The 25344-nt window shown below is 33.5% G+C and overlaps 1 protein-coding gene across 2 annotated transcripts in view; it reads left to right on the forward strand.

The window, feature by feature from the left end:
* CLMN (calmin) overlaps positions 1–25344 on the forward strand; it is a 158976-nt gene that overhangs the window by 107807 nt on the left and 25825 nt on the right. For both annotated transcript variants that reach the window (XM_051978433.1, XM_051978435.1), the window contains exons 3-8: positions 4974–5069; positions 9915–9998; positions 16292–16384; positions 17945–18135; positions 20770–20963; positions 21331–21413. In XM_051978433.1, the coding sequence (XP_051834393.1) occupies positions 4974–5069; positions 9915–9998; positions 16292–16384; positions 17945–18135; positions 20770–20963; positions 21331–21413 (741 nt within the window). The remainder of the gene's footprint in view (positions 1–4973; positions 5070–9914; positions 9999–16291; positions 16385–17944; positions 18136–20769; positions 20964–21330; positions 21414–25344) is intronic.

The raw sequence follows: 25344 nt of genomic DNA on the forward strand, positions 1-25344 counted from the left end.
TTTTGGGTCATCTTCTAGCCCACTGGGTCATTGAGGAGGAAGGAGAGAAGGTGAAACCATCCTCACAATCTAGAACTTTTCTCCTGAACGGGAATGAAAAATACTGAAAGCAAAGGCAGCTGTGGTACTTCAGGCTTTGACTGCTATAGCTCCAAGCTTGGCTGCCTTAGTCTCCCACTTCAGCTGCCATTTCATTAAGCTTGCTCACTTAAAACACGTGTCTCTCCCTCCCCTGCTTTGTAAGTACTAGTATTCAATTGAAAAGCTTCCTTCATAGCAGGAGTCCATCCTACTACTCATGTGCTCCCTCTTTGGACAACAAGGAGAAACCCTGCTGTATGTCCAGAATTATATTTTTCACATACCCACGGAACCAGGTTCCAAACACTTGACTTTGCCCACTGCATTCCTCTTTTCTTCCAGTCTTATGTGCCATTATATCATTGGATTAAATTAGATATTCCATCTATCATTGCAGAAGGAATCTAATCAATAGGTAATTTATTAATTTTAATTGTTTGAGGATCAAGGGTCATACAGGTGAACAGCCAATGCTCACTAAATGTACTAAATATATAGTGCAGTGCCTCAGAATAGTAGGTGCTTAATAAATATTATTGACTGTTGGGAACTGAACCTAGTTCAGTCAAATTCTAAGTTCAGTGTTCTATTCACTGTATCACACACACAGTCTCTTACCAATTTACTAATTTGACTTAGAAAGGGGTGGAATGCAGAATTAGTCTTGAATGATCCACTTTCGATACAGGCAGGTTAATTCACCACTTCTCTTGCTGTTCATTAATCATATGTTTAATAACCAAATACTCCAGTATTCCCATTTGTTTATATGTTAAGGTGATGATAAAAAAGAATTAATTAAAAAATATATTCTGGAATTTCCCCAGAAATCAGTCAAACATTTCTGTGTATAATTTGTAGATTTCACTCTCCACCTACTTTTGAAAATTGGAACATTTGCCACTCTTGAGTCTTATATTAGTTCTCCCATTCAACATCATCTTTCAAGTATTTCTCAGGTTTTTTGTGAGTGATCAATGAAAAAATTTTACAAAAGTACTTTTAAAACTGTTTAAGATGTTGTACAGATGAATAATACCTAAAAATAAGTTACTGTCCCCAAAAAAGGATTCATAAAAGATAGAAATGGATAAGGATAGAAAAAATGTACCTTCAGATCTATGGATAAGGGGAGAGCTAATTATGACTGAATAAGAGACAGAAGAGATTTGGAGAAATAAAAGATAATTTTGATGTTTTGTCCAAACAAAACCAATGCAACCAAAATCAGAAAGAAAACAAGAAACTGTGAGTGAAAATTTTGCAGTAAATTTCTCTAATGAAGGTCTCATTTCTCAAATATTTAGGGAACAGAGCCAAATTTATAAAAGTAAGGGCCATTCCCCAATTGATAAATAGTCAAAAGATATGAACAGACTATTTTCAGAAAAAGAAATAAAAACTATAACCACATGAAAAGATGCTCTAAATTACTAGTAATTAGAGAAATCAACTCTAACATAATACTACCTCATACCTATCAAGTTATCAGTTACTATGACAGAAAAGGAAAATGGAAGACTTTGGAAGGAATATGGGAAAATTGGAATGCTAATGCACTGTTAATTGGAGTTGTGAATTGATTCAACCATTCTGGAGAATAATTTGGAACTATGTTCAAAGAACAATCAAACTATGCATACCATTTGAATATCACAAGAATATCACTAGAAAATGGGGGAAAGGACCTGTTAATACAAAAATATTTATAGTAGTTCTTGTAGTGGTGGCAATTGCCAATTGGGGGATAGCTGAATAACTAGTTTATGAAATAATGGAATATTATGAGAAATGATAGTGGATAATTTCAGAAAAACCTGGAAAGACTTAGATCAACAATACAAAATGAAGTGAGCAGAATCAGGAGACTATTGGACACAGTAACAGCAATATTATATGATGATCAAATATGAATGACTTAGCTATTCTTAGTAGTTTAGTGATGTAAGACAATTCCAAAATACTCATGATGCTATCCATTTCCAGAGAGAGAGCTGATGAATTCTGAATGTTTCCTTTATTTTTGTTGTTTAAAAACTTGTTTGTATTTTCTTTTACAATATGGCTAATATGGAAATAACTTTGAAATTACTTCACATGTATAAATTAAATCAAAGTTCTTGACTTCTCAAGGGAGGAAAGAAGAATTAGTGGGAGAAATTTTGTAACTAAATTATTTTAAAGTGATTGTTAAATTTTTAATGTAATTGGAAAATATTTAACTTAAATAAAAATTATTAAACATGTAAAAATAAGTTAAAGATAGAAATGTATGACTTAATGTCCATTTTGTATGTGAATATCAATTCATTATTAGCAGTCCTAACATAGATTTAGATTTCAGAAAGAAATGAGCAAAAATGGCTTTTCAAAACTAAAATCTTGAAATACTTAATTTAGGATCTGATATAAGTCAGAGAAGTAGGAAAATCCTGTCTGATAGTTTTACCAAGAGCATTCAAATCCCTTTACATTGTGGAAATCAAGGACCTGACTCTCTTTAACAGTGAGATAATTCAAACCAGTTCCAATTGTTCAGTGAAGACAGCCATCTATACCCAGAGAGAAGACTGTGGGAACTGAGTGTGGACCACAACATAGCATTTTCACTCTTTTTGTTGTTTGCTTGTATTTTGTTTTCTTTCTCATTTTTCTTTTTCTTCCTTCTTGATCTGATTTTTCTTATGCAGCAAGATAACCAATATATATATTGGATTTAATATATTTAATATGTATTGGACTACCTACCATCTAGGAGATAGGGTGGAGAGAAGGAGGGGAAAATTTGGAACAGAAAGTTTTGCAAGGGTCAATGTTGAAAAAATTACACATGCATATGTTTTGTAAATAAAAAGCTTTAATAAAATAAAAAAAATAAAATAAAATAAATAAATTGTGGAAATAAAGTCTCCTCCTCTCCATCTCACCCCTTTTCAAAGTCAATTTATAGGGTAACATAAATGACAAAAATTCAAACTGATAAAATTAACAGTTGTAATTTTATCATTATTGAGTTTAGGGGCAATTTGGGGAGATGAAGTCATGCAACTTTTTGCTGACTTTGTTTGTAGTGCACGGTCCATCAATATCTGAATTCTGAAGAAATTCTTCATTTACAAAAGGAATTAGATTATAAAAAAGATAATGGGATATTTGCTCTGCTGTACCATTCACATGACATTTAGGATACATTGCAGGCCCAAGAAATGTTTTATCTGCATTTATTATCATTTTTTCCTGCACTACATAGAATATATTTTTATCAAAATCATGGCACTGTCACTCAGAAATAGTTATGGATCCTGTCAATTGACTCATTTGTCATGTTCATTTCAAAGGAAGTCTGGAATAGGGTCATCACTAAAAATAATTCACATGTATATAGCCTTTTAAGGGTTGTCAAACATTTTCCTCACAATAACCCCATAAGGTAATGAGTATCCAAGTATTATTATGCTCATTTTATTTATCAGGAAACTAAGTATTCCAGTAATAAACTAATTTTACTCATGGTCACATAGCCAGTAAGTATCAGAACCAAAATACAGATCCAACTGATTCTGTGGCTCCATCTTCTGATACCATCTTGCTTGGCATGCTATATATCAAAGAATGAAAGTTTACTAAGAAAGAATTTTACTTTTATGTTAAGAATATTCCGTTATTTCTGTCCACCTGGAATTGCTTTCTTTGTATTGGAATGTGAAATTGGGAAATATTCTGAATGGGTATATATATATATATATATATATATATATATATATATATATATATATAGCCATATAGCCATATAGCTTCTATAAGAGCCATAGAATGATTGATTACTATGATTACTATTATTTTTCAAATATCAGTAATATGATCCAATCTCAGAAGTTAGGAAAGGGCTTTTAGGGAGCAGATGAGTCTTGACATTTCTGGTAGGGGATATTCCCTCAGTTTAGACATGCATTCTGAAAACTAAAAATATTGGTTCGTATATTTATAGAAATATACATTTTCTTTGGTGGAATTGATTCTCTTAAGAGCAGTCTCTAAGTTACTGGAGTTGTTCTCATAGTTACCTATTCACCAAAAATAGTGGAATAAAATCAAGGCATTCAAAAAAATTGCTTAGTTTTTCCTCTAATCCTTAATACATTCATGATTTGGGGATGGTAAAAAGAGTGTATTCCTGTACCTATAAAGTACCAAGCTATATATTTTCCAATTGTGACCCTTACCCATCTATCACCATCCACATATCCATGAACATAATGCTGTATTTGTTGCAGTCACCATTACACCATACCAGGCTATTACAACATATTAAAGATGTCCTCATGAAGCAAAAAAAAATATCATTCCATTAAACTAGTTTCAAAGGACTAAGAGTAACAATGAGAGGTTAAATTTACATGGTGCTTTATGGATGAAGAATACTTTCTTATCCATTATTTCATTTGATTCTTATAGCTACCCCATTAAGGAAATAAGGCAGGAATAAGCTTATTTTAAAGATGAGAAACTAAAATTATTTGGATATTAAATACTAGAAATAAGAATTAAACCTTTACTCCACAATGAATTTTTTTTGCTACTTCTGTCTAATTTCAGCCTGTATTTGCTTTTACCTATCATCTAACAAATAATTAACTGTTTTATACTATTGGGCAAAGTCATGGAATCTCCATCGGTCTCATTTTTCTTATCTACAAAATGAAGAAATTAAAGAATAAGATCCATCTGGTCTTATTTATAGTTCTAAGATTTTCTTGAAGAAAATAGAAAGAGTTATAATATTAAGGTGGTCTTTCTCCTTTTTTAAAAGAAATGTCAGTATAAAAGTTCAGGATTTAAATTGATCACATGGCTTATGGGTAGTGAATGTTTTCTATCTTCTTTCTTTACAGTGCAAACCTCCTCTAGAAGTGAAAGATTTATTCATTGATATACAAGATGGAAAAATCCTGATGGCATTGTTAGAAGTTCTCTCAGGGCAAAGTCTGGTAGGTATATCATGCAAGTGGGGGGAAAGGTTGAAAACAACATGCATAATAAAATCAGGTATGTACTCTGGGTCAAGTCACTTATGATCTCTGGTCCTCAAGATTCCTTATCCATAAAATGATAATAGTTTAAAACACTATTGAACTCATAAAATTGTTGGAAAGAAGGGTCTTGTAAACTAATATGCCACATAAATGCAACATTATTATTATTATTAAATTATATAGCTGATTTTTGCATAGCATTTTCATTTGCAATAGCATTTCCCTGCTATTATGCATAAATATACACATATACATGTATATACAAATAAACTTGGACATATGTCTTATCCCAATGTATTATTTTCATTTATAATTAGATCTTATTTCTAATAACAGCACATTTAAAGAGAATAATATATGCAAGATAAGTTATGAAAACTTAAAGCTGCACTTTTGGCACAATCTTTATAATACCTTATGGTTCATGAATCATTTTCATCAGATAGCCTTGTAAAATAGGTTATTTTTATTCCCATTTTAAAGTTGAATATCCTGGGCCTTAGATACAATGACTTTCCCCAAGGAAGAATATAAATAGTTTCAAGTTGTAACTTGGGCCTAGGTCTGTGTTACATATGTCTAGTATGCTTTCCACTACAACATGTGAGTATTTTCCAAGTCTTTTATTTTTAAAGACTATTTTACATAAAAAATATACTTAGCATCTTGTGTATCTGTTATTGTTAAATTCTTACTAATACCTACTTTGAAGAACAAATATTAATATTAACTAAAATAGGAGTTAAGAATTAAAATAGCAAAATAAGAGCCTATCTAGATTTTAGCTGTAAAAATTAATATTAAACTATTGGCAGATGTGTGTGGTTTCAACTGACAATGTATAAAATTACTGATTTCTCAATAACTGCCCATACTCAGAGTAAATCTTCTATGTTTCCTCTCCAGTTATAAAATGAGGGGATTTGGCTAGGTCAGCTCTCTTCCATCTCTAATATTCAATCACATGCCCTACACATGTTATTAATCAATGTAAAAATCATTCTAAGCTTGAGGGTTGTACAAATTCAAACTCCCTGCTGGCTCTTGCTTAAGGAATTTTATCTAGAACAGTCAAGTACCTTGCTTGGTATCAACATAATTTCTGGTTTTGGAGCCAGTATTTATTTGAATTCAGGTTTTTTGATTCAAAGATTTCCATTTTTAACACTGAACTTGTTTCAATGACACAAGATATTTTTATGAAGATTTTAAATCAGACAAAATATTTTTACCACTCCTATTCTCATTGAAACTATGTACATACAACTCTTTCAACATTATTATTGTTGACAGGTTCCAATCCAACCTTTTCAAAATCTGATTAAGCCTACAATTGAAAACTTAAGCCTTTGAATAAGTAATCCATACTTAGTTCTAATGTAGATGTTAAGATTGAACTTTAACCCTGTCCTACATTATTCCCACATTAGCAAAATGAAAATCTTCCCTTTCCTCATTCTTGAGGCCCAAATAAAAATGAGTGAAAGGAGAGACTAGAGAGGCAATAAATACAATAAATATAGACAGGTTTTTCATAGCTTTTGGCTGAAAATGAGAAGAGTGACATAGCAAGATAATAGAAAGTTTGAGTTTAGTTTTTTCAAAATCAAAGATATTGGGTATCATTAGGCAAATTGAAAGAACAAAGATATAGGGAGAGATTGAAGATTAGCTATCAGGGATAATAGTGGCAGCAATCTGTTAGAAAAGACAGGAGGATATAGGATCAAAGGCACATATAGAGAGATTGATGGCTTTGGTGAGGAGAAGGGTCATTTCTTCCATAACAAAAGGAAAGAAATATTAGGAAATTACATTATTCCCTGAACAGATGGGAATCTTTTTCAAGAAACATATTTGTTACCATAGCTATCCTTATAGGATTATTGATGAGAACTAGAAGGGATCTTGGAAAGCATCTAATCCCACCCACCTTCTTATTTTATACATGAGGAAAATAAAACTGAAAAAGGTTAAGAGACCGAGATTTTCCAAAGATGGTTGGGAGTAGAATTTGAACCCAGGTCCCCTGGTTCCAGAGCCTGTGTTCTCTTTCTACTATAAAACACTGCCTCCTGATATTATTGTTCTATAAAAAATGAACAAGCTGAATTTAGAAAAGCCTGGAAAGATTTACATGAATTGATGCTGAATGAAGTCAGTAGAACCAAAAAACATTGTATAGAGCAACAAGGTTATGTGATGATCAACTGTGATAACTTTGGTTCTTCAAAGCAATTCATCGATCCAAGCAATCCCAAAAAACTTTGGGTGGAAAATGTCATATGCATCCAGAGAGAGACCTATGGAGACTCAATATGGATCAACATATACTATTTTCTTTTCTTTTTTTTTTTAGTAGCATTTTATTTTTCCAAATACATGCAAAGATAGTTTTCAACATTCCCTTTTACAAAACTTTGTGTTCCAAATTTTTCTCCCTACCCTCCATTTTCCCCTTTCCCAAGACAGTAAACAATCCAACATAAATATGTGCAATTCTTCTAAATATATTTGTCATGCAAGAAAAATCAGATAAAAAGAAAAAACCACAAGAAAGAAAAAAAAACACAAGTGACCAAACAACAACAAAAAGGTAAAAATACTGTGCTTTGATAAAACATTTAGTTTCCATAGCTCTCTCTCTAGATGCAGAGAGCATCCATTTCCATCCTAAGTCTATTGGAATTAACAATACTATTTTCATCTTTTTTCTTTTTTTTTTCTTTCTCATGTTTTTCCCTTTTTAAAAATGTTTTTCTCCCATCATGACTCATATGGAAATATTTACATATGTATGTGCATAGCCAAAAAGCAAAAATAAATTATATATATTGCCTCCTGTAAAGAGTATTTAGTTTCTTGTAGCACTATCCAAATAGATGCTCCTGGAAATGAAACACACTGAGAGAATGGGCTTTGTTAACATTCTCATTGTGATCTGAGTTCGTGTCTCCATAAATTGGTTATCAATTATTTAAAAAAACAGCATCATAGTATCTAGAGTTATAATGGGCCTTAGTGAGCATCTAGTCCATCAACCTCATTTGTATATGAGACTAGTAAAAAGAAGGGAAGTCATCACTTCTTTAATAGTAATAATAGTTTATATTCAAATTCTTCAGTCCACAAATCAAGGACTATACCACACTTCTACCATTTAAGTTTTGATAGGAATTTTATCTGCCTCAAAGACTTATTGCATAACTGTGTGAACCTGAGCAAGTTGTTTGACCTCTTAACCTCCATTTCCTCATCTATAAATTGGGGATTATAAAAGCACCTCCCTTACTAGTTTATTTTGAGAGTCAAATGAGACTTATTACATTATATTACATTACATAATATTACATATTGATATGTAAAACTCTTCACACATCTTTAATAAAGGATTATATAAACATCAGTTCCTGATACTTTGAATCAAAGCATGATCTATAGTGGTGTGATAGGAAAAAACTTTTTTCCAAATGAGATTATTATCAACAACAAAATTATCCCTCAATGTAAGTCCTTATTATGGAAGAAAAGTGAAAATTAAAAAGATGGTGGGACAGGATCATGTAATAGCCATCACTGGCTCAGGACCTACCACTGGCGCTAACCAATAAGTGCCTTTATTATACCCAGAACTATGTGGAGTGCTTTGGGAAACATAAAAAAAGTGTTCAGTTTCCACATCTGAAAAATAATGTGACAGGGCTACAACTAGCTGACCTTTACATTGGCTTTATATTATTTGATACAGACTCCTTTTAATTCTGACATTTAATTTTTTTGGATTCCGAGTTCCCTCCAGTCCTAATATTCTGTGAATCTGTTATTGCAGAGCCTTTCTCAGCTCTTAACATTATATATTCTGCCCTGCCCAGGATAAAAACAAATCTTAATCTTTGACTCCCTGGCTGCTACTAATTTTTAAAATATATTATATAACTATAATGTATCTGTAGTAGCTAGCCTGCTAGAAAAGAACAAAAAAAGGTGCTTAATTAGTAAATAATCTTGGTTACCATGGGTTCATTTTTTTAAGGAAATTTGAATTCCATTCTTGGCCCTCTTATGTAGTTGCTTCCAATATGTGAAATTAGCATTTCCAGATATCAATCTGCTCCTACAAGCACATTTTCTCCCTCCTCACATAACAGTGTACAAATTTCTTGGCTCAAAAACAGAAATTTCCGTTGCCATCAGGAAAGGACTTGTCTGATGATTTAGAAATTGCCTGGTAATACATATAGTTGATCATTCCTGCCATGACATAAGGCATCAATACAAGCAATAAAAAAAAAATCTTAGAGATGGTTCTCAGCAGATGAGAGATGTTTAAAAAAAAAAAAAAAAAGCAATGTGAACTAAAAATTGAAACCAATTTATTATTCCTTAACTCATTTTCTTCCCTCACTTGTGATGAACTAAACAGACCCCATTGTTACTTTGACTTTTGACCTCAAGCACTGATAGCACTTTATTTATTCTGAAACACAAATACTCTCTTTTTCATGGTGTTGTGAAAAGAATTCTCCCCTGGAAGTGAAAACTCCTGGGTTGGGTTTTAGTCTTGGTTTTGTCACTAACTCCCTTTGGGCAAAATACTTATTCTCTCAAGAATTTAATCTCTTTGCTTGTAAATCAGGATGTTAGATTAAATATTTTTGGTAGTGCCATTTAGTTCTAATTATTTGTGATTATTTATGATTCAGATCAATACATATGAGCCCCAGATCTTCACTTTAAACTAAAGTGAAACAGTTTTTAAAAAGCTTTACCACTTTAAATAAACTATGTTTTGTTTTATAGCTGCATGAATATAAATCCTCATCCCATCGTATTTTTCGGTTGAACAACATAGCAAAAGCACTTAAGTTTTTGGAGGATAGCAATGTAAGTATTTGTTGTGTTTGGTGTCAGTCTCTGTTTATACAATTTCAAAAGGAAAGAAATGTTTTTTACAGCTTTTATATAACTCCAAGAGGAGGGTATGACAGGATCTTTGGTAATAATCATGCTTCATTCTTTGAATACTTAAAAGTCAATTAAAATCAATGGAGAATCTTATTGATTTGCAGAATATTTCCTAAACTTTCCACATACATTCAGATAAGAACTCTTTCAAACCTAACATTTTATTATTCAGTCATTTTCTTTTTACTTTATTGTTAAAGCTCTCCAAATTATTTGCCGTTTAAAATTGTTATCAGGCTTACGCTTCCATTTTTTAATGGAAAATATTATCCCAGTGTCAGATTGGCTGATTGCCAATGAACAACCTAGTTAAATATCAAAAGGCTAATCACAAATAAGGTGACAAATAGTTTATGACTTGTTTGTCAATAACGACCTATGAAATGAAGAAAAATTCAAAATAAATACTATGGGATTCTTTTACCCTTCTGCAGTCATTGTGGCAGAGTTGTGGAAGTGGGTACAATGAATACAAAAACTCATATTTTGTGGTAACAAAGAACTAGAAATAAAATATGTCACCATCAGTTGGGAAAAATGACTGAACAAATGGTTGCATACAAATGAATGAAATATAAAATGCAGTAACAAATTATTGACATGAAAAACTTAGAGAAATTTAGGAAGACTTTTATGAACTGATATTGAATGCAGTAAAAAAATTGAAGAGAATGGTTTCTATATTGCCTAAAATAATGTAATAAAAAACAATTCTGAAGTACAGTAGTACTTTGATTAATGTATTGACCAATTGGGACTTCAGAATGTTGCAGAGATAGTGGCAGAGATATAGAATGAGATGTGTATTGTCCTATATAACCAGTTTCCAAAGAATTGAATTATTTTGCTAATTTGTACTACTTTTGTTATAGGGCAAGTGTGGGGTAGAAGAGATAGTCATTAGAAAATGACAATAATTTCCTAAAAAGAATTTTAATAAAAATTACTTTTTTAGAAGTATTCATGATACACATGATACACACAGATGTGAATTGTATATTGTTACAAAATTTTTTATTTCTTTCATTTCTTCATCCTGAGTCAATTTCCCAGTATACATTTTATCATTATCTCATCATTTTTGCATTGAAAACTACTAAAACATTAACATGCACATTTAAGTTCTTTGTAGAACTGTTCCACTTCCTTATTCTCAGCAGTAGATGTTGGTATATAAATGACAACTATTATTATTACTCTTAAACAGCTAAGCTTTTATTTGGAAATAAACAAAGAGGAGAGAGGTGAAAAGAGATCAGATGAAAATAAAACAAAAAAAACGGGGAGTTTAATATAATGATGAATGGAGCTTTGAGGGTAGGATTAGTTACCTTGGAAAAGTCACATTCAATGAAATAGTTAATAAAAACATTTATGTGGTGCTTTAACATTTATCCATATTACTATATTTGGTCCTTAGAATAACACATAGGTATGAAAGTATGGCCTACCTTTTGCTTCATTAGGGATATTGAAAAGACCAAATAGAAAAAATATATATAAAATATTTTATAATTGTCGGCACACTTTGCCTCACATAATTGCAATATATTCTTATAATATAACTTTTTTTGGTCCATTTGTTATTTCTGGATTGTACTTTTCCTTGTCACCCCTGTAAATGCACTGTATACCCACATGTACATTGAAAATCTGATCCATTTAACCTAATTTCTGTATGTAATATAATTCAATAAACATTTGTGTCTACAACCTTAAAATTTAGTAGAACATTGACTCCTTAAAGGCAAACAATCTTCTACTTTTCTATTTGTATTCCAAGTGTACTGTGGTTATTCTATAACAGATAATAAATACTTTTTGGTTTATCTGGTTTATCTCTTCAAGCTCTAGTTGCTTCTTCAGGAAATTGGGGATAATAATATTTACACTCATGGACTCCCAGAACTGTTCTACAGAATGAAATGAATTGTAAGATGTTATAGAAATGGGAGGTATAGCATAGTGTTGCGGGAAAAGAGATTTAGAGTCAGGAATCTATAAGGCAGAAAACTAATGTAGAATCAGCTCTGTAACACTTCTGTGACCTTGGATGACACTTTAGCTCTGTCAGTCTCAGTTTCCTCATTTGTAAAATGAAGGGAATAGACTAGAGATCTCCAACAATTCTAAAGTTATGATCCCATGAACCACTTTTGGAGTTTATTATAGAGGAGGTTCTTAAATTCAGGGTTAGATTGAATTAAGTAGATGGTCTTGAAGTTTAAATTTGAAACTTTGTGATTCTGGCTCAACCTCCATTTGAATTTATTTGATCGAAAATTTCAATTCAATTCTGAGCTATTTAATGAGAATCTACTATTTTTAAGACTTTAAGAAATATATTTTGAAATATATTTTTTATTTTTTTTAATTATTGCCTTCTCTACTAAATAATAAGTTTTTTAATAGCTAGAATTACTGTTTTTCATCTTCACATTTCCTATCGCCTAAAACAGTTCCTTGCACACATAGTAAATTTAGGTCACCTTGGTAGCCTAAGGATTAATAAGAAATGTTATTTAATTATACTTTGAAAAGATGGAGAAATATTAAGGACAATCTTTTGTATTCATTATAACAATCCAATGTCCAATTTTTACAGATTAAATGCTCAATACAGAGTATTAAATGCTCAATTAAAGAGTACATATTTAATAAATACATTTTCATTCAGTCACTCATTCATGAACTATGATTAGAAATAAAGTATGTGTTATCTCCAATTAGAAGTAAATATTTTGAGCAAATTACTAATATTAGTGTTTTGAATAATCATGAAATCAAAGAATTAGAGTTGGAAGTACTTCACTGGCCATCCTTTTACCATGACAAAAAAAACCCCACTGGAACAAACCATAGAAATGGTCATCGGGCTTATTATTAAAGGCCTTTAAGGAAGGGAAATCTGCTGCTTTTCTAGGAAACTATTTCTACTTTTGGACAAGAGAGAGAATGGAGGGGTATTAGGGAAAGGATGAGAATGTATTCAGTAGGAAATATTTTGATAATTGAAGTTCCTCATGATTACTATATTATGTGTCTCTGTGTCAAGTTAGTGATGTTTCCCAATCTCAGTGTTCTACTCCCATGACAAAATTACTTCTCTTTCCTCTTCCATTGACCCATTACTTAAGCATTGACTCTGTGGTGTTTCTCCTCCATTAATTGCTACTCTAGCTATTTGACTAACTTCACTATATCTGTTTTTAAGGGTATTTTTAGGTTGGTAGGTACAAAACTTCTCTCCCCTATCCTCTTTAATTTTAAAGTTCTTGGGACAGCTAGAAAGTGTAGTGGATATAGAGGATCAGCCCTTGAAGTTAGGAGGATCAGAATTTAAATCCAGCCTCAGACACCCTAAGCAGGTTACTTAACCCCAATTGTTTTTTAAAAAGCAACTCAATAATTTTAAAAGTTCTTTTGATTTGATTTGAAAATTTATTTTGCAACTGTAGTCAACCTGTGTTAACTAAGAATCTGTCATCCCTATTCTTTAAGCTGTTGTCCAGAAATCCAAAATTCATTTTCAAATACCTCCTTCTTAACAGATATTTACTTCCAAATTAATTTTTTATTCTCCATCCTCTATCTCCAATGAGCAACAGTGAGAATAAAACAACTTTTGTCCTCCCTATTGTCTTCAGTTTCTTGCCTAAGACTTCATTATCGTTGGCAATACTTTTAAGGTTCGTTCTGGCAGTATCTTTCATGCCCATGTGACTCCCAAAAGATAACTAATAGTTAAATGTTTCTTATGTTTTAGAAGGTTCTTTGTTAGCTAAGTCTTTCCTGAGAAGGACAATAGATCTATTGTTGTGATCAAGTCAATGAATGAGGGAGATGAATCTGTTAGATCATAGTTGTTACTCTGCTGTGACAGAAAAATAAATCACATATCCTTGGTGCTCCACAAATTTTTTTACTCCAGCCAGTTAAGATTTTCAGCTTTATTTTTGTTTTGTCTTGTTTTTTAAAAAGTCCTAGTGAATGTTCACAACTCAGTCCTAAGCATCTGGTTAAACTTTTGCAGCCAATTATTACCTTTTTAAAACAACTTTTTATTGACAGAACCCATGCCAGGGTAATTTTTTACATTATCTTTTGCACTCACTTCTGTTCCAATTTTCCCCCTCCCTCCTTCCACCCCCTTCCCCAGATGACAAGCAGTCCTTTACATGTTAAATAGGTTACAGTATAACCTAGATACAATATATGTGTACAGAACCGAACAGTTCTCTTGTTGCACAGGGAGAATTGGATTCAGAAGGTAGAAATAACCCGGGAAGAAAAACAAAAATGCAAACAGTTTACATTCATTTCCCAGTGTTCTTTCTTTGGGTGTAGCTGCTTCTGTTCATTGATCATTTGGAACTGAGTTAGATCTCTTTGTCAAAGAAATCCACTTCCATCAGAATACATCTTCATACAGTATCGTTGTTGTATATACTGATCTCTTGGTTCTGCTCATTTCACTTAGCATCAGTTCATATAAGTCTCTCCAAGCCTCTCTGTATTCATCCTGCTGGTCATTCCTTACAGAACAATGATATTCCATAACATTCATATACCACAATTTATCCAACTATTCTCCAATTGATGGGCATCCATTCCTTTTCCAGTTTCTAGCCACTACCAACAGGGCTGCCACAAACATTTTGGCACATACAGGTCCCTTTCCCTTCTTTAGTATCTCTTTGGGGTATAAGCCCAGTAGAAACACTGCTGGATCAAAGGGTATGCACAGTTTGATAACTTTTTGGGCCTAATTCCAGATTGCTCTCCAGAATGGTTGGATTCATTCACAACTCCACCAACAATGCATCAGTGTCCCAATTTTCCCGCATCCTCTCCAACATTCATCAGTATTTTTTTCTGTCATCTTAGCCAATCTGACAGGTGTGTAGTGGTATCTCAAAGTTGTCTTAATTTGCATTTCTCTGATCAATAGTGATTTTGGAACACTTTCATATGAGTGGAAATAGTTTCAATTTCATCATCTGAAAATTGTCTGTTCATATCCTTTGACAGTTTATCAATTGGAGAATGGCTTAATTTCTTATAAATTAGAGTCAATTCTCTATATATTTTGGAAATAAGGCCTTTATCAGAACCTTTAACTGTGAAGATATTTTCCCAGTTTGTTGCTTCCTTTCTAATCTTGCTTGCATTAGTTTTGTTTGTACAAAGACTTTTTAATTTGATGTAATCAAAACAATTACCTCTTAATAACAGCTCTATTTAATTTCTTTTCCTGAGTTTCACAAAGCCATTCCCCTGAGCCTTATCAATTTAAGATATATCAGTTTGATCTGCCTTTTCACTCTTTTTAATTTATTTTGCCCTCCAGATTTTCCTAACTTTTTCTTGTTTACCTTGCTTTATCTTGCCTATTACCTTCTTTTCTTTCTTGAGTCTTCTTCAGTTTTTACTCCTTAATCATCTTTGATTGTCCTCAATTGTATTTAACTCTTTTCTTTCAATATAGCAGTATAATCTGGGCCTAGCAATTGTTCTCTTCAAATTTTCTTCAATTTCTTCCAAAATTTCTACTCTAAATTCAACCTTTGACCTCCTTCACTAGTTCAAATCCAACCCATACAAATGACCCCCCTAATTTCCTTCTTAATTCTCTTCTCCTCCTACTCTTCCACCAACCTTTTCCCACCAGAAGCCAAACATTAAATGTCAGTTAACATAATATTAAATTATTAGGTGTTGGTTATGTTAATTTAGTGGTGAGTTTTGGTTTTGTTTTGTTTTTAGAATAGAGGGTAATATAGCATATAAACTGAGAGTTAGCCTGGAAATCTAAAAAATTTGGATTCAAGGCCACTCTGATATATATTAGCTTGTATGATTCTAGATAAATCATTCAACCTTTGAATTCCCGAGGCAACTCCTAAATTATATACATCATATACATTACATACAAGATGTGTGAGTTTTTTACTTGGGAGTTCCCTGTATCACTGAAATCTCAGGTGCAGTTCCTATCTCTTGGAGTACAAGGCACACCACCTTCTCTCATCTGGTCTCCATGAGAATTAAACACTGAAACCAAGAAAACACCAGTTTGGCATGTTAGATGCCCCTGGAGATTCTTGTATAGCACTGAACTGATTAGAAGCAGCACATTCCACAATTGTATTCAACACAAATGTAATCAAAATTGGTAATTCCTTTAATCTCTTTCTTCCCTTTTTTTCTAGGTAAAACTGGTTAGCATTGATGCAGCTGAAATAGCAGATGGAAACTCTTCTTTGGTTCTTGGATTGATATGGAATATAATCCTCTTTTTTCAGGTAAAATCATTTGTTTTCATTCATTGGAGATTGTAAAAAAACACAAAATTTCATGTCTGACAGATTGTGAATTCTTCTGTTTACTAACAAAGAATAACACAAGTCTAGTTTATTTAAAAGCTGAGTTCAGGGAATATTTGCTGTAAAGAAAGTACCATCTGTGCTGATGGAGATGAATACTCACAGAAAGCAGAGAATCACAAATCACTGGAAGTGAATGATAAAGGTTACTAGAACACTGCACCATTCAATTTAACCTGAAGAAATAAATTAGTTTGTATTTGGGTTTGGTTTTTTTTGGCTTGTTTGTATTTTAAGAGTGAAAAAAAAAAAAAAACCTCATTCTAGAGAGCCTCATATTCCTTTTGAAAATATGTAAAGGAAGTTGGGAAAATAAGCCTTACAGGAAAAATATCAAACTTTGAAATGTTTCCCTGGAACCTTAAAAGAAGGTTCTTAAATTGTCTATACTAAACAGCTTCAGACCACAAATTAGGTAATGTCAATTACTCATGGCAGTGACATAGAGAATATAAAACCTTATTCTCCTAATGTGATTTGGTCTATATCTTAGACATTTAGATTTTATAAAACAGAAAATGTGAGGTCTGTAAATTCTGCGCTGGAAGAGTTTGATATTTATAAAAAGTTCTAGTAAAAGTTATTTCCCAGAATGAGGCACTATTACAAGCCTTTGCTTCTTTGATAACTTGTCATTTTAGAAGTAGAATTGGTGCTTTATCCTTTAATTATCTACACAAATAAGTTAAAGAATTTCTTAACTGAGTGCTAACTCCAGAACCTCCTATCATCCTTCAATCCTCTCCCAAATTCTCATCTTCTCCAGGTAAAGTGAAACTAGACATATTAGCCTAATATAAAAAGACCAGCCATAAAGTTGGTGTTGATCCTGTAAAGGAGTTTCCTCTGGTTAAAGATATTTTATGTGTATGATTTAACCATTCAGCACTATCATTATTAAGATGAAGCCAATTATGTACTTAATAATTCACATTTTTATAATATCTTAAAGTTTACAAAGAACTACTTTCATAACAGAATGTGTTCTTAATACAAATATTATTCTCTTGAGGAAATTGAAGATTAGATTAAGTGAATATAAATATACAAGCTTCTTTTGGGTTCAGTTTTTTAGAGTCACAGGACTGGATAAATGTCCTAGAGGACCAGGATTTGACATTTCCATGGTACCTTTCACAGTGTCCTTCATATAATAGGTCCTTAATTTGATTATCATAAACTCCTAAAGGAGTGTTTCTAAGTTCCCTTTTTAAGTCATTTTTATTATTGTTAATTGTTATTTCTCAGGTTCCTATTGGGTATCACTGACCATAGAACCAGGATTCATCCATCCCAAGTTTCTTATTCGAAGGCAGTTGCTCATACCACTACCCTAAAATGTCACTCACCATACTTCCCATCTCCCAAAATTGTTTTAAATGGCTTTAAAGCACTTAGAGAAATAAGGACAATGGTCCTAAAAGTGGAATTTCTTTGGGATGATATAAAACTCATTCTGAAATTTTTTTCTTCCTTCAGATTAAGGAACTCACAGGCAATCTCAATAGGAACTCCTCGTCTTCTAGTTTGTCTTCTGGCACTCCAGGCCCTGAATCAGATTCATCGCTGCCAATGACTCCCAAAGGAGAAAACATCGTGGCTCTGACAGTGAAAGATCAGAGAAAGGCCATCAGGACCCTTTTAAACTGGGTCCAAAGAAGAACAAGAAAGTAAGTTCCCTTCTTTGTGGCACTTGCTATACTCTTAAGTTCTTTGCTTTTTGTCTGATTTTAGATGCTAAAGCTCAGCTTCAGAAGCCCTAGAAGAAAAATTATCTCTGTTAATCAAGGAAAGAAGGAATAAAAGATCCTTGGGATGTGCTTATTTTTAATCTGTTCCTGGTCTTCAGAGTCTTTACTTTTTTGTCATATCACAATACACAGATCAGCTTCTTTTTGCTTCACTGGCCTTAGTCCCATCACCTGAACTCTTAAAAATTCATTTTCCACATCTATAAAATGTGAGGGGTTTTGATTCAGTGATCTCTAAGGCATTTCCTACCTCTGCTTTTCTGTTTTTCTGATCTTAAGGTCAATTTCAGCCCAGACGTTCTGTATTTGGTATTTTAAATGCATTTTTGGTGATGAGAATCATCAATTTTCATACATGTTTATATATATATCTTTAAGTTGGAGTAGTTTATTTTAAAGTTATTACCAACTTCAAAGGTTGAATACCATGGGTCAGGCATAAGACCTTATCTTTTTAAGTATCTAATTTCTTTTATTTGATGTGGAATAAAATACATGTCCTAAGATTCAACTTTTCCAGAATCGTGTTTGTTCAGGGAAGCATCTAACTTACAAGCAGAAATATCTTGCTTTTGCATGTCTTACCAAATAAACCAGGCATATTATATATAAGTTGTGTAATTCTTCCTGACATAGGTAAACATAAGGTTAGTATAATGATTTCATATTTTTCATGGAAATAAGGATTTTTGTCTATCCCTTATATTTTGACTTAGCTTTTTGCAGATACCATTGAGTGAAGGTACTTCATGTCAGTTAACATTTTTTCTTTCCATGACTTGGCAGAAAGATAAATGTTCAGAGTAGAATAGATATTAAGAACACTAGATCATAACCCTGGATTTGAGTCAAAATACTTATATTAGTTGTGTTACCCCACTAATATTGAATTTTTTCACCCATACCGAGACTAATACTACTTCATTGGGCCATTTTCATCAGGAAAGTGCATTGTAGATAGTAAAGCATGTAAATATGAGCTCTTATTGTCATTACTTTCAGAAACACTTCAATGAGAGATTTTATCAGTTTGAATATTTTCTACACTGACACTTCCTTTTTGTCCCAGATTATCTGAAACCAAAAACTACTGAACTCAGTGGATTATCTCAACACTGGTTATCAGAACTTCTGATTTCACTATACTGGTCCTCAGACATATAATCCATTGTCAGTTACATCCATAGGAACCTGAGAAACAACAATAAAAAATAATTAAATAAGGAACTAAGAAACACTTCTTTGAGAGTATATGATAATCAATACAAATTAAATATCTACTCCGTGAAGGGTACTGTAAAGGGTACTATGGGAATGTCAAATCTTGGTAAGATACAAGCTCTTCCTCATTTGTCTTACTATCCAAGTTGAGGTCTATGTCCTTTACAATGAAAATTACCCAGAATAATAAAGGATGACTATATTACTGCAATACATAGTGCTATATGAAGTGACTGGGGAAACTGGGGAAAATAAAGGAGATTTCTATGGAGAAGATAACCTTTTGATTGGGCTTGAAACCATGAGTAAGAATATTTTGGGAGTAGTCAGTGAAAGATTAAACATTCTAGGCATGAGTAGTGAGGGACAGAAATAGCATGAGTTTTTAAAAGCAGTTGAGTGGAAAAATAGAGATCATGTATGGGGACAGAAGGTCACTTTGGCCAAAGAATAGATTAGAGTCAAAAGAAAGTATAGATACAAAGACTCATAAGGAGCTAATTTCAGTAAGTATAGTCCAGCTCATGAAAGATGCTCATTTAGAAATTTAGAATTGGGGTTTATTTGGCTTCTGTGTCTGACATTTTAAAACTCAGAAGCCAGGTATATTGATGTGTGCCCGTAATCCTGGGGTTGGTAGATAGATCACTTGAACTTTAGGAGTTTTGAGCAGATCAGGTCTAATAATGGTTGAGTCCTTGAGAACAGAGTGCCCCACAACATAGTACCTAAGAAGAGATGTAATGATCCAGGTTGTAAAGGAAGGAAGACAAAGTTTCTGTGCCAGTATGAAGAAAATGATCAGTCCTGTGGGCTACTGTCTTTCTAGTTTGGGTGAGATAGGAAGACCTAATCTCAAAGAGAAAAAAAAGTCAATAACAAAAACAAAACAAAAACAAAAACTCCTTATAAAGTACTTACTCCATTACCCTTTGGGAATGGTAGACCTAATCTCTAAGAAAAAAAAGGCAATAACAAAAACACAAAAACAAAAAATCCTTATAAAGTACTTACTTCATTACCCTTTGAGGTGTATCATGTCAGTTTTGCCATCCTCATCTTATAGATGGGAAAACCAAGGCCCCAAAAAGTAAAATGACTTGTCCACATACATAATAGTCTCCTGACTAGGGCTTTTTACACTACAAAATAACTGAACAAAATCAAAATGCTATTATCTTAGGCAGTCTAATGTGGAAGGATGTTGTCACATTAGGACATAAAGTTCAAACACTTTCTATTCAAAGGTGAGACAGGTTAAGGTGACAACAGATCAAACAATGATGTATCTGTTGCTTTCTAACCATATCTCTTACTATTTTTATTGTTTAGATATGGAGTGGCCGTACAGGACTTTGCAGGCAGCTGGAGAAGTGGTCTTGCTTTTCTCGCCATAATAAAGGCCATTGATCCCAGCTTGGTTGACATAAAGCAAGCCTTGGAGACTCCTGCCCGGGAGAACCTGGAGAAAGCCTTTAGCTTAGCACATGATAAACTTCACATACCTAGACTTCTGGAGCCAGAAGGTAGGAGTGTTAAAAACAAACAGACAATTAATGGATGGGGACTGAGAAAGCATAATAAATAAGTTTTGTGGTGTTCACTTCAGAGGTAGTGCTTAAAGGTAAATTCCAAAACTGCTGCTAAAAGTCTGTATGTAACCTTTGAAATTAATCTCTCAAAGCAACCTTTTTTCACCTGTAAAATGAGAACATTGGATTAGATGATTCCTTAAATTCCCTCCCAGCTCTCAGTCTATGTTCTAATGAATCTGCATCTAAGATGAGGAACTTGGATTAGTAGATGCTTAAGACCCTTTCCATCTCTGATTATCTGAGTTTATTTTAATTTTTGTTTGCTTACCATGCTAAATATTTGTGTATTTCTTAACAGATATAATGGTTGAGTCACCAGATGAACAGTCGATCGTGACATATGTGGCACAGTTCCTAGAGCATTTCCCAGAATTAGAAGGAGTATGTTTTTTTTTTTTTCCTTTTCTTGGCTTCTTTGCCTGCCTTTTAAAATTATTTTCTTCCTAAGTTTTGAACTTAGAGTCAGGAAAGACCTGTGTAAAACTGTACTTTGGGCTATATTCTGAAATATGTAACTGATAAATTCATAGTCAGAAGTTTCAACTAAGTCTACACAAAGTTGTCCTGCCAAGGTTCAATCTCCCTTTCTGCTATCAAATATCACTTATTACATTTTTCACGTCTAAAAAAAGTAAGACCCAAAAAAGTGGTTTACAGAATCCAGACATGTTCATTCATTCTGTGAAATCCTGTATCTTAGTAACTACAAACTGCATATCACATTTTACTGAAATCCATTGAAAATTACATGACAGCCGCCCATTTGGAGAATAAACCACAGCTATCTTGTTTACTTCAAGCTGAAGTAAAAATTGAGCCAGATCCTTTAGATTCATATTTAATCAAGAAGATTTAAAGCCTATTAAAAAAAAAAGTCTACCACAATAGACAGAACTGGGAAGCTCTCAATTAGAATCCTGGCTTGTTACAAATTACTTGTGTGACTTGCAATCAGATCATTTCACTTTTCTCTCTTTTATTATGAAAGCATTGGATAGCTAAATTCTAGGAGTCTATGTAGATCTAAATCTTATGAAATTAGAAAAGACATGCCCCTTGAAATCTTTTTATTAGTCACTATTCTGCTCAAGATGGAAGGTAAACCACAGATTAGAGTTAGCATTGTCACAGATAGGGTCAAAATTCATCAGATCCTTCAAAATTTACCGTGGAGCAAATGACCAGACAAGCATGAAATGTAGGCCAACTGAGTTAAAAGACCTTCATATTAAGTCTAGAGAAGAACAGGCTGAGGAAAGACATGAGCTCTTCTGTTCAGTTAGCTGAAGGATCAAGCTTGGTTTTGCTAGTTCCCAAAGAACAAATCCCTAAGTATTATTGAAGTTATAGAGAGACAAATTTTTGATTCAGTAGCAGGAATTGTCTATTTTTTTTTTTAGAGTAATTGCTGAAGAGAATGAATTCAGAATTGGAAGTCAATCAATAAACATTTATTAACTGCCCATTATATGCCAAGAATTGCGCTAAGCACTGGGGATATAAAAGATGCAAAAGATAGTCCCTTTCTTCAAGGAGCTAATAATCTAAGGGGGAAGACAACAAGCAAATATGTACAAACAAGTTATATACAGAATAAAAAGGAAATAATTCAGAGAATGAAGGTACTAAGATTAAAAAGTGTTGGAAAATGTTTCCTGTAGAAGATGGTATTTTAGTTGGGACTTAATAGGAAAGAGACCTTTCTATACAAAGCAGACAGCCAGAAAAAAATGGCCAAAACCAAGAGACAGAGTATCTTGTTTGTGGAACAACAAGAATATTAGTATTATTGGATTGAAGAATATGTGGTTGGGAGAGCAAAGTGTAAGGAGACTGAAAAGGTAGGTGGGGGCTATGCCATGAAGGAATTTAACTGCTGAACTGAGGATTTTGTTTGTGAGCCTGGAAGTGATAAGGAACCACTGAAATTTGTTGAGTAGGGGTTGGGGGAGAGATCAGACTGTGTTTTAGGAAAATCACTCTGGTGTCTGAATGGAGGTTTTAGCAACAACTCGGATGTGGGTGGGGAGAAATAGTAGAGAGGTAAGGATGATGCCTCAGTTGTGAGCCTGAGGAAATGGGAGGATGCTATTGTGCACTACAGTAATAGGGAAATGAGGATCACGTGGCAGGTCCCTATGGGTCCCAGATCACAGTAAGCCAAGGCTACACTGAGTCCTCTTTTGTTATTGTCCAGGGCAGTGCCTGTTTGAATGGGCCCTTCATCTGTGTCCATGCTTGCAGCCATTGCCTCTGGCCCCAGCTTCCCACTCTGCTAAGTCTTAGAGCTGCCACAGTTTCCTCAATCCTCTCCATGTTCAGTGTCAAGGCTTGCACTCTCCCCACCCCCACATTATAGCACAGCTGTAGGAGCTGCCATAAAGACTGTTGCTGCTGCTTCTAAGCTGGGGCCTACATTGGACCCTACTCCTTAAGAGTTCCTCATCTGTCCGTCTCTGGAAATCCCAGAGAGAATGAAAGTTATAGTTCACAGTGGTGAGAGCAGTATCTGTCCTTTAAAGCTTTTAAAATTGATGCTGTCCCCCCACTCCCATCCCTCACTCCTAAATCCTCAGTAAATCACCTGGGGTACATTTGGTGCATTTGTCCTTAATCCCAATTCTGGAAGGTCTCTAGGTTCCAATGGAGAATTAAGCACTCTATTTTCAAAAGCACCAAAGTTCAAACAAAGCACACCTGCTATAGTTCCCAATGGCCTCCCAGATGGCACATAAAAAGGCTCAAGCAGTTCCTTCAGCCCAGTTTCTGGACAGTCTCAAAATTCTACTCTTTAGGGAATTCCCAGCACTATCACAGCTGGTGGGTCTGGAGATCATTGTCATTTTTCATACAAAAATTATGCAAATTCAACCAACAACAATTTAAAGCATTTACCATCTTGAAAACACAGTCTTTAGTCACATTCCTTAAAGAGCACATTCATGTGTCTCTAGTTGCTGACCCCCTGCTGAGAATTTACTCTTGAATGGCCCCAGAATGCCTCACAAAATGGGGTTAGCAATACATGTAGTATGGATATCACCAAAGGCTTACTTTCCTGAACTGTGGTGGGACCTTGAGGTAGCCCTCATGCTTTTACACCAAGTGTTATAGGCCAAGCCTGACTCAGGCCAGTCTGATTATACAGGTTTGAAATTAGAACAGAATGAGATATTTGTAAACCACATAACTGTAAACAAAAAGAAGCAAGGAAAGTAATAGTAAGTAAGGAAAAAAGCAGTTTTGCATAGCTTTGCTGTCTCCTTTCTGGTCTTCCTGGTTAATTGGCCAGAAATCTGAGGGAAGAGAAGTTGACTTCTTCATAGCCTTAATTTTTATACTCAGGTCATCACGAAGCTTCATCAGTAGTCCAAGATTTAGTCCTCTTGAGCCAATTAAATCTCAAAGACTATTTCAGTATTTTAAAGGAAATTTTAGACTTGCCTACATGACAGATTATGTTCTTATGACAGTTGCCATGTGAAAATAAGTAATTCTTCTTGATAACTAAGTGCTAAGACTAATTTAAATAGGAAGGTATTTATTGAAGCAGCTAGGTGGTATCCTTGATAGAATGCTGTACTTAAAAGTCAGGAAGCTTTTGAATTCAAGCCTAGCCTTACATATTTACTAGCTGTATGTTACCTCAGTTTCCTCATTTACTCTCCTAAGTTTGTTATAAGGATAATATGAGATACCATTTGTAAAGTGCTTTGCAAAACCTTAAAGTGCTATATAAATAATCTTGTTATTAATGAACCTCTCTTTCCCAGCAACATACAGAACCTGCTCTGTATGTTGGAAATACAACCTTTATGGCATAATCACAAATTTCTAAAATCATCAGCTCAGCTTTAATTCAACAAAATTCAATTTGACCAACATGTCTTAACCACTTATAGGCAGTGAGCCATATGTTTTAGATGCAAAGATAAAATAATAGCGCCCCCATTCTAAGATATTTTACCTGGCGTATGTTTGGGCTGGGGGATGTAATTCAATAGGTAATCACATATCTAACATAAGACAGTGAAGGGACCAAGGTACCATTGTACCCTCTCTTGTAGTTTACAAGAGTTATCTAAAGAACTGTAAAGTTACCTGCCCAAGATTACATAGCTAGTGTGTGGCATATGCAGGTTCTTTTGACTTCAGCTTTCTACCCACTGCCATACAACTTTTCATTGTGTTAATACTAATAACTGATTTGTATTGTACTTTAACATACACAAAGCACTTTCATTTCCTCTTTCCAAAAACCCCATGTGGAAAATGCTTTAAGTATTATTACTCCTATTTTGTAGATGAAGAG

Source organism: Antechinus flavipes, chromosome 2, assembly GCF_016432865.1.
Source record: "Antechinus flavipes isolate AdamAnt ecotype Samford, QLD, Australia chromosome 2, AdamAnt_v2, whole genome shotgun sequence".
Lineage (NCBI taxonomy): Eukaryota > Metazoa > Chordata > Mammalia > Dasyuromorphia > Dasyuridae > Antechinus > Antechinus flavipes.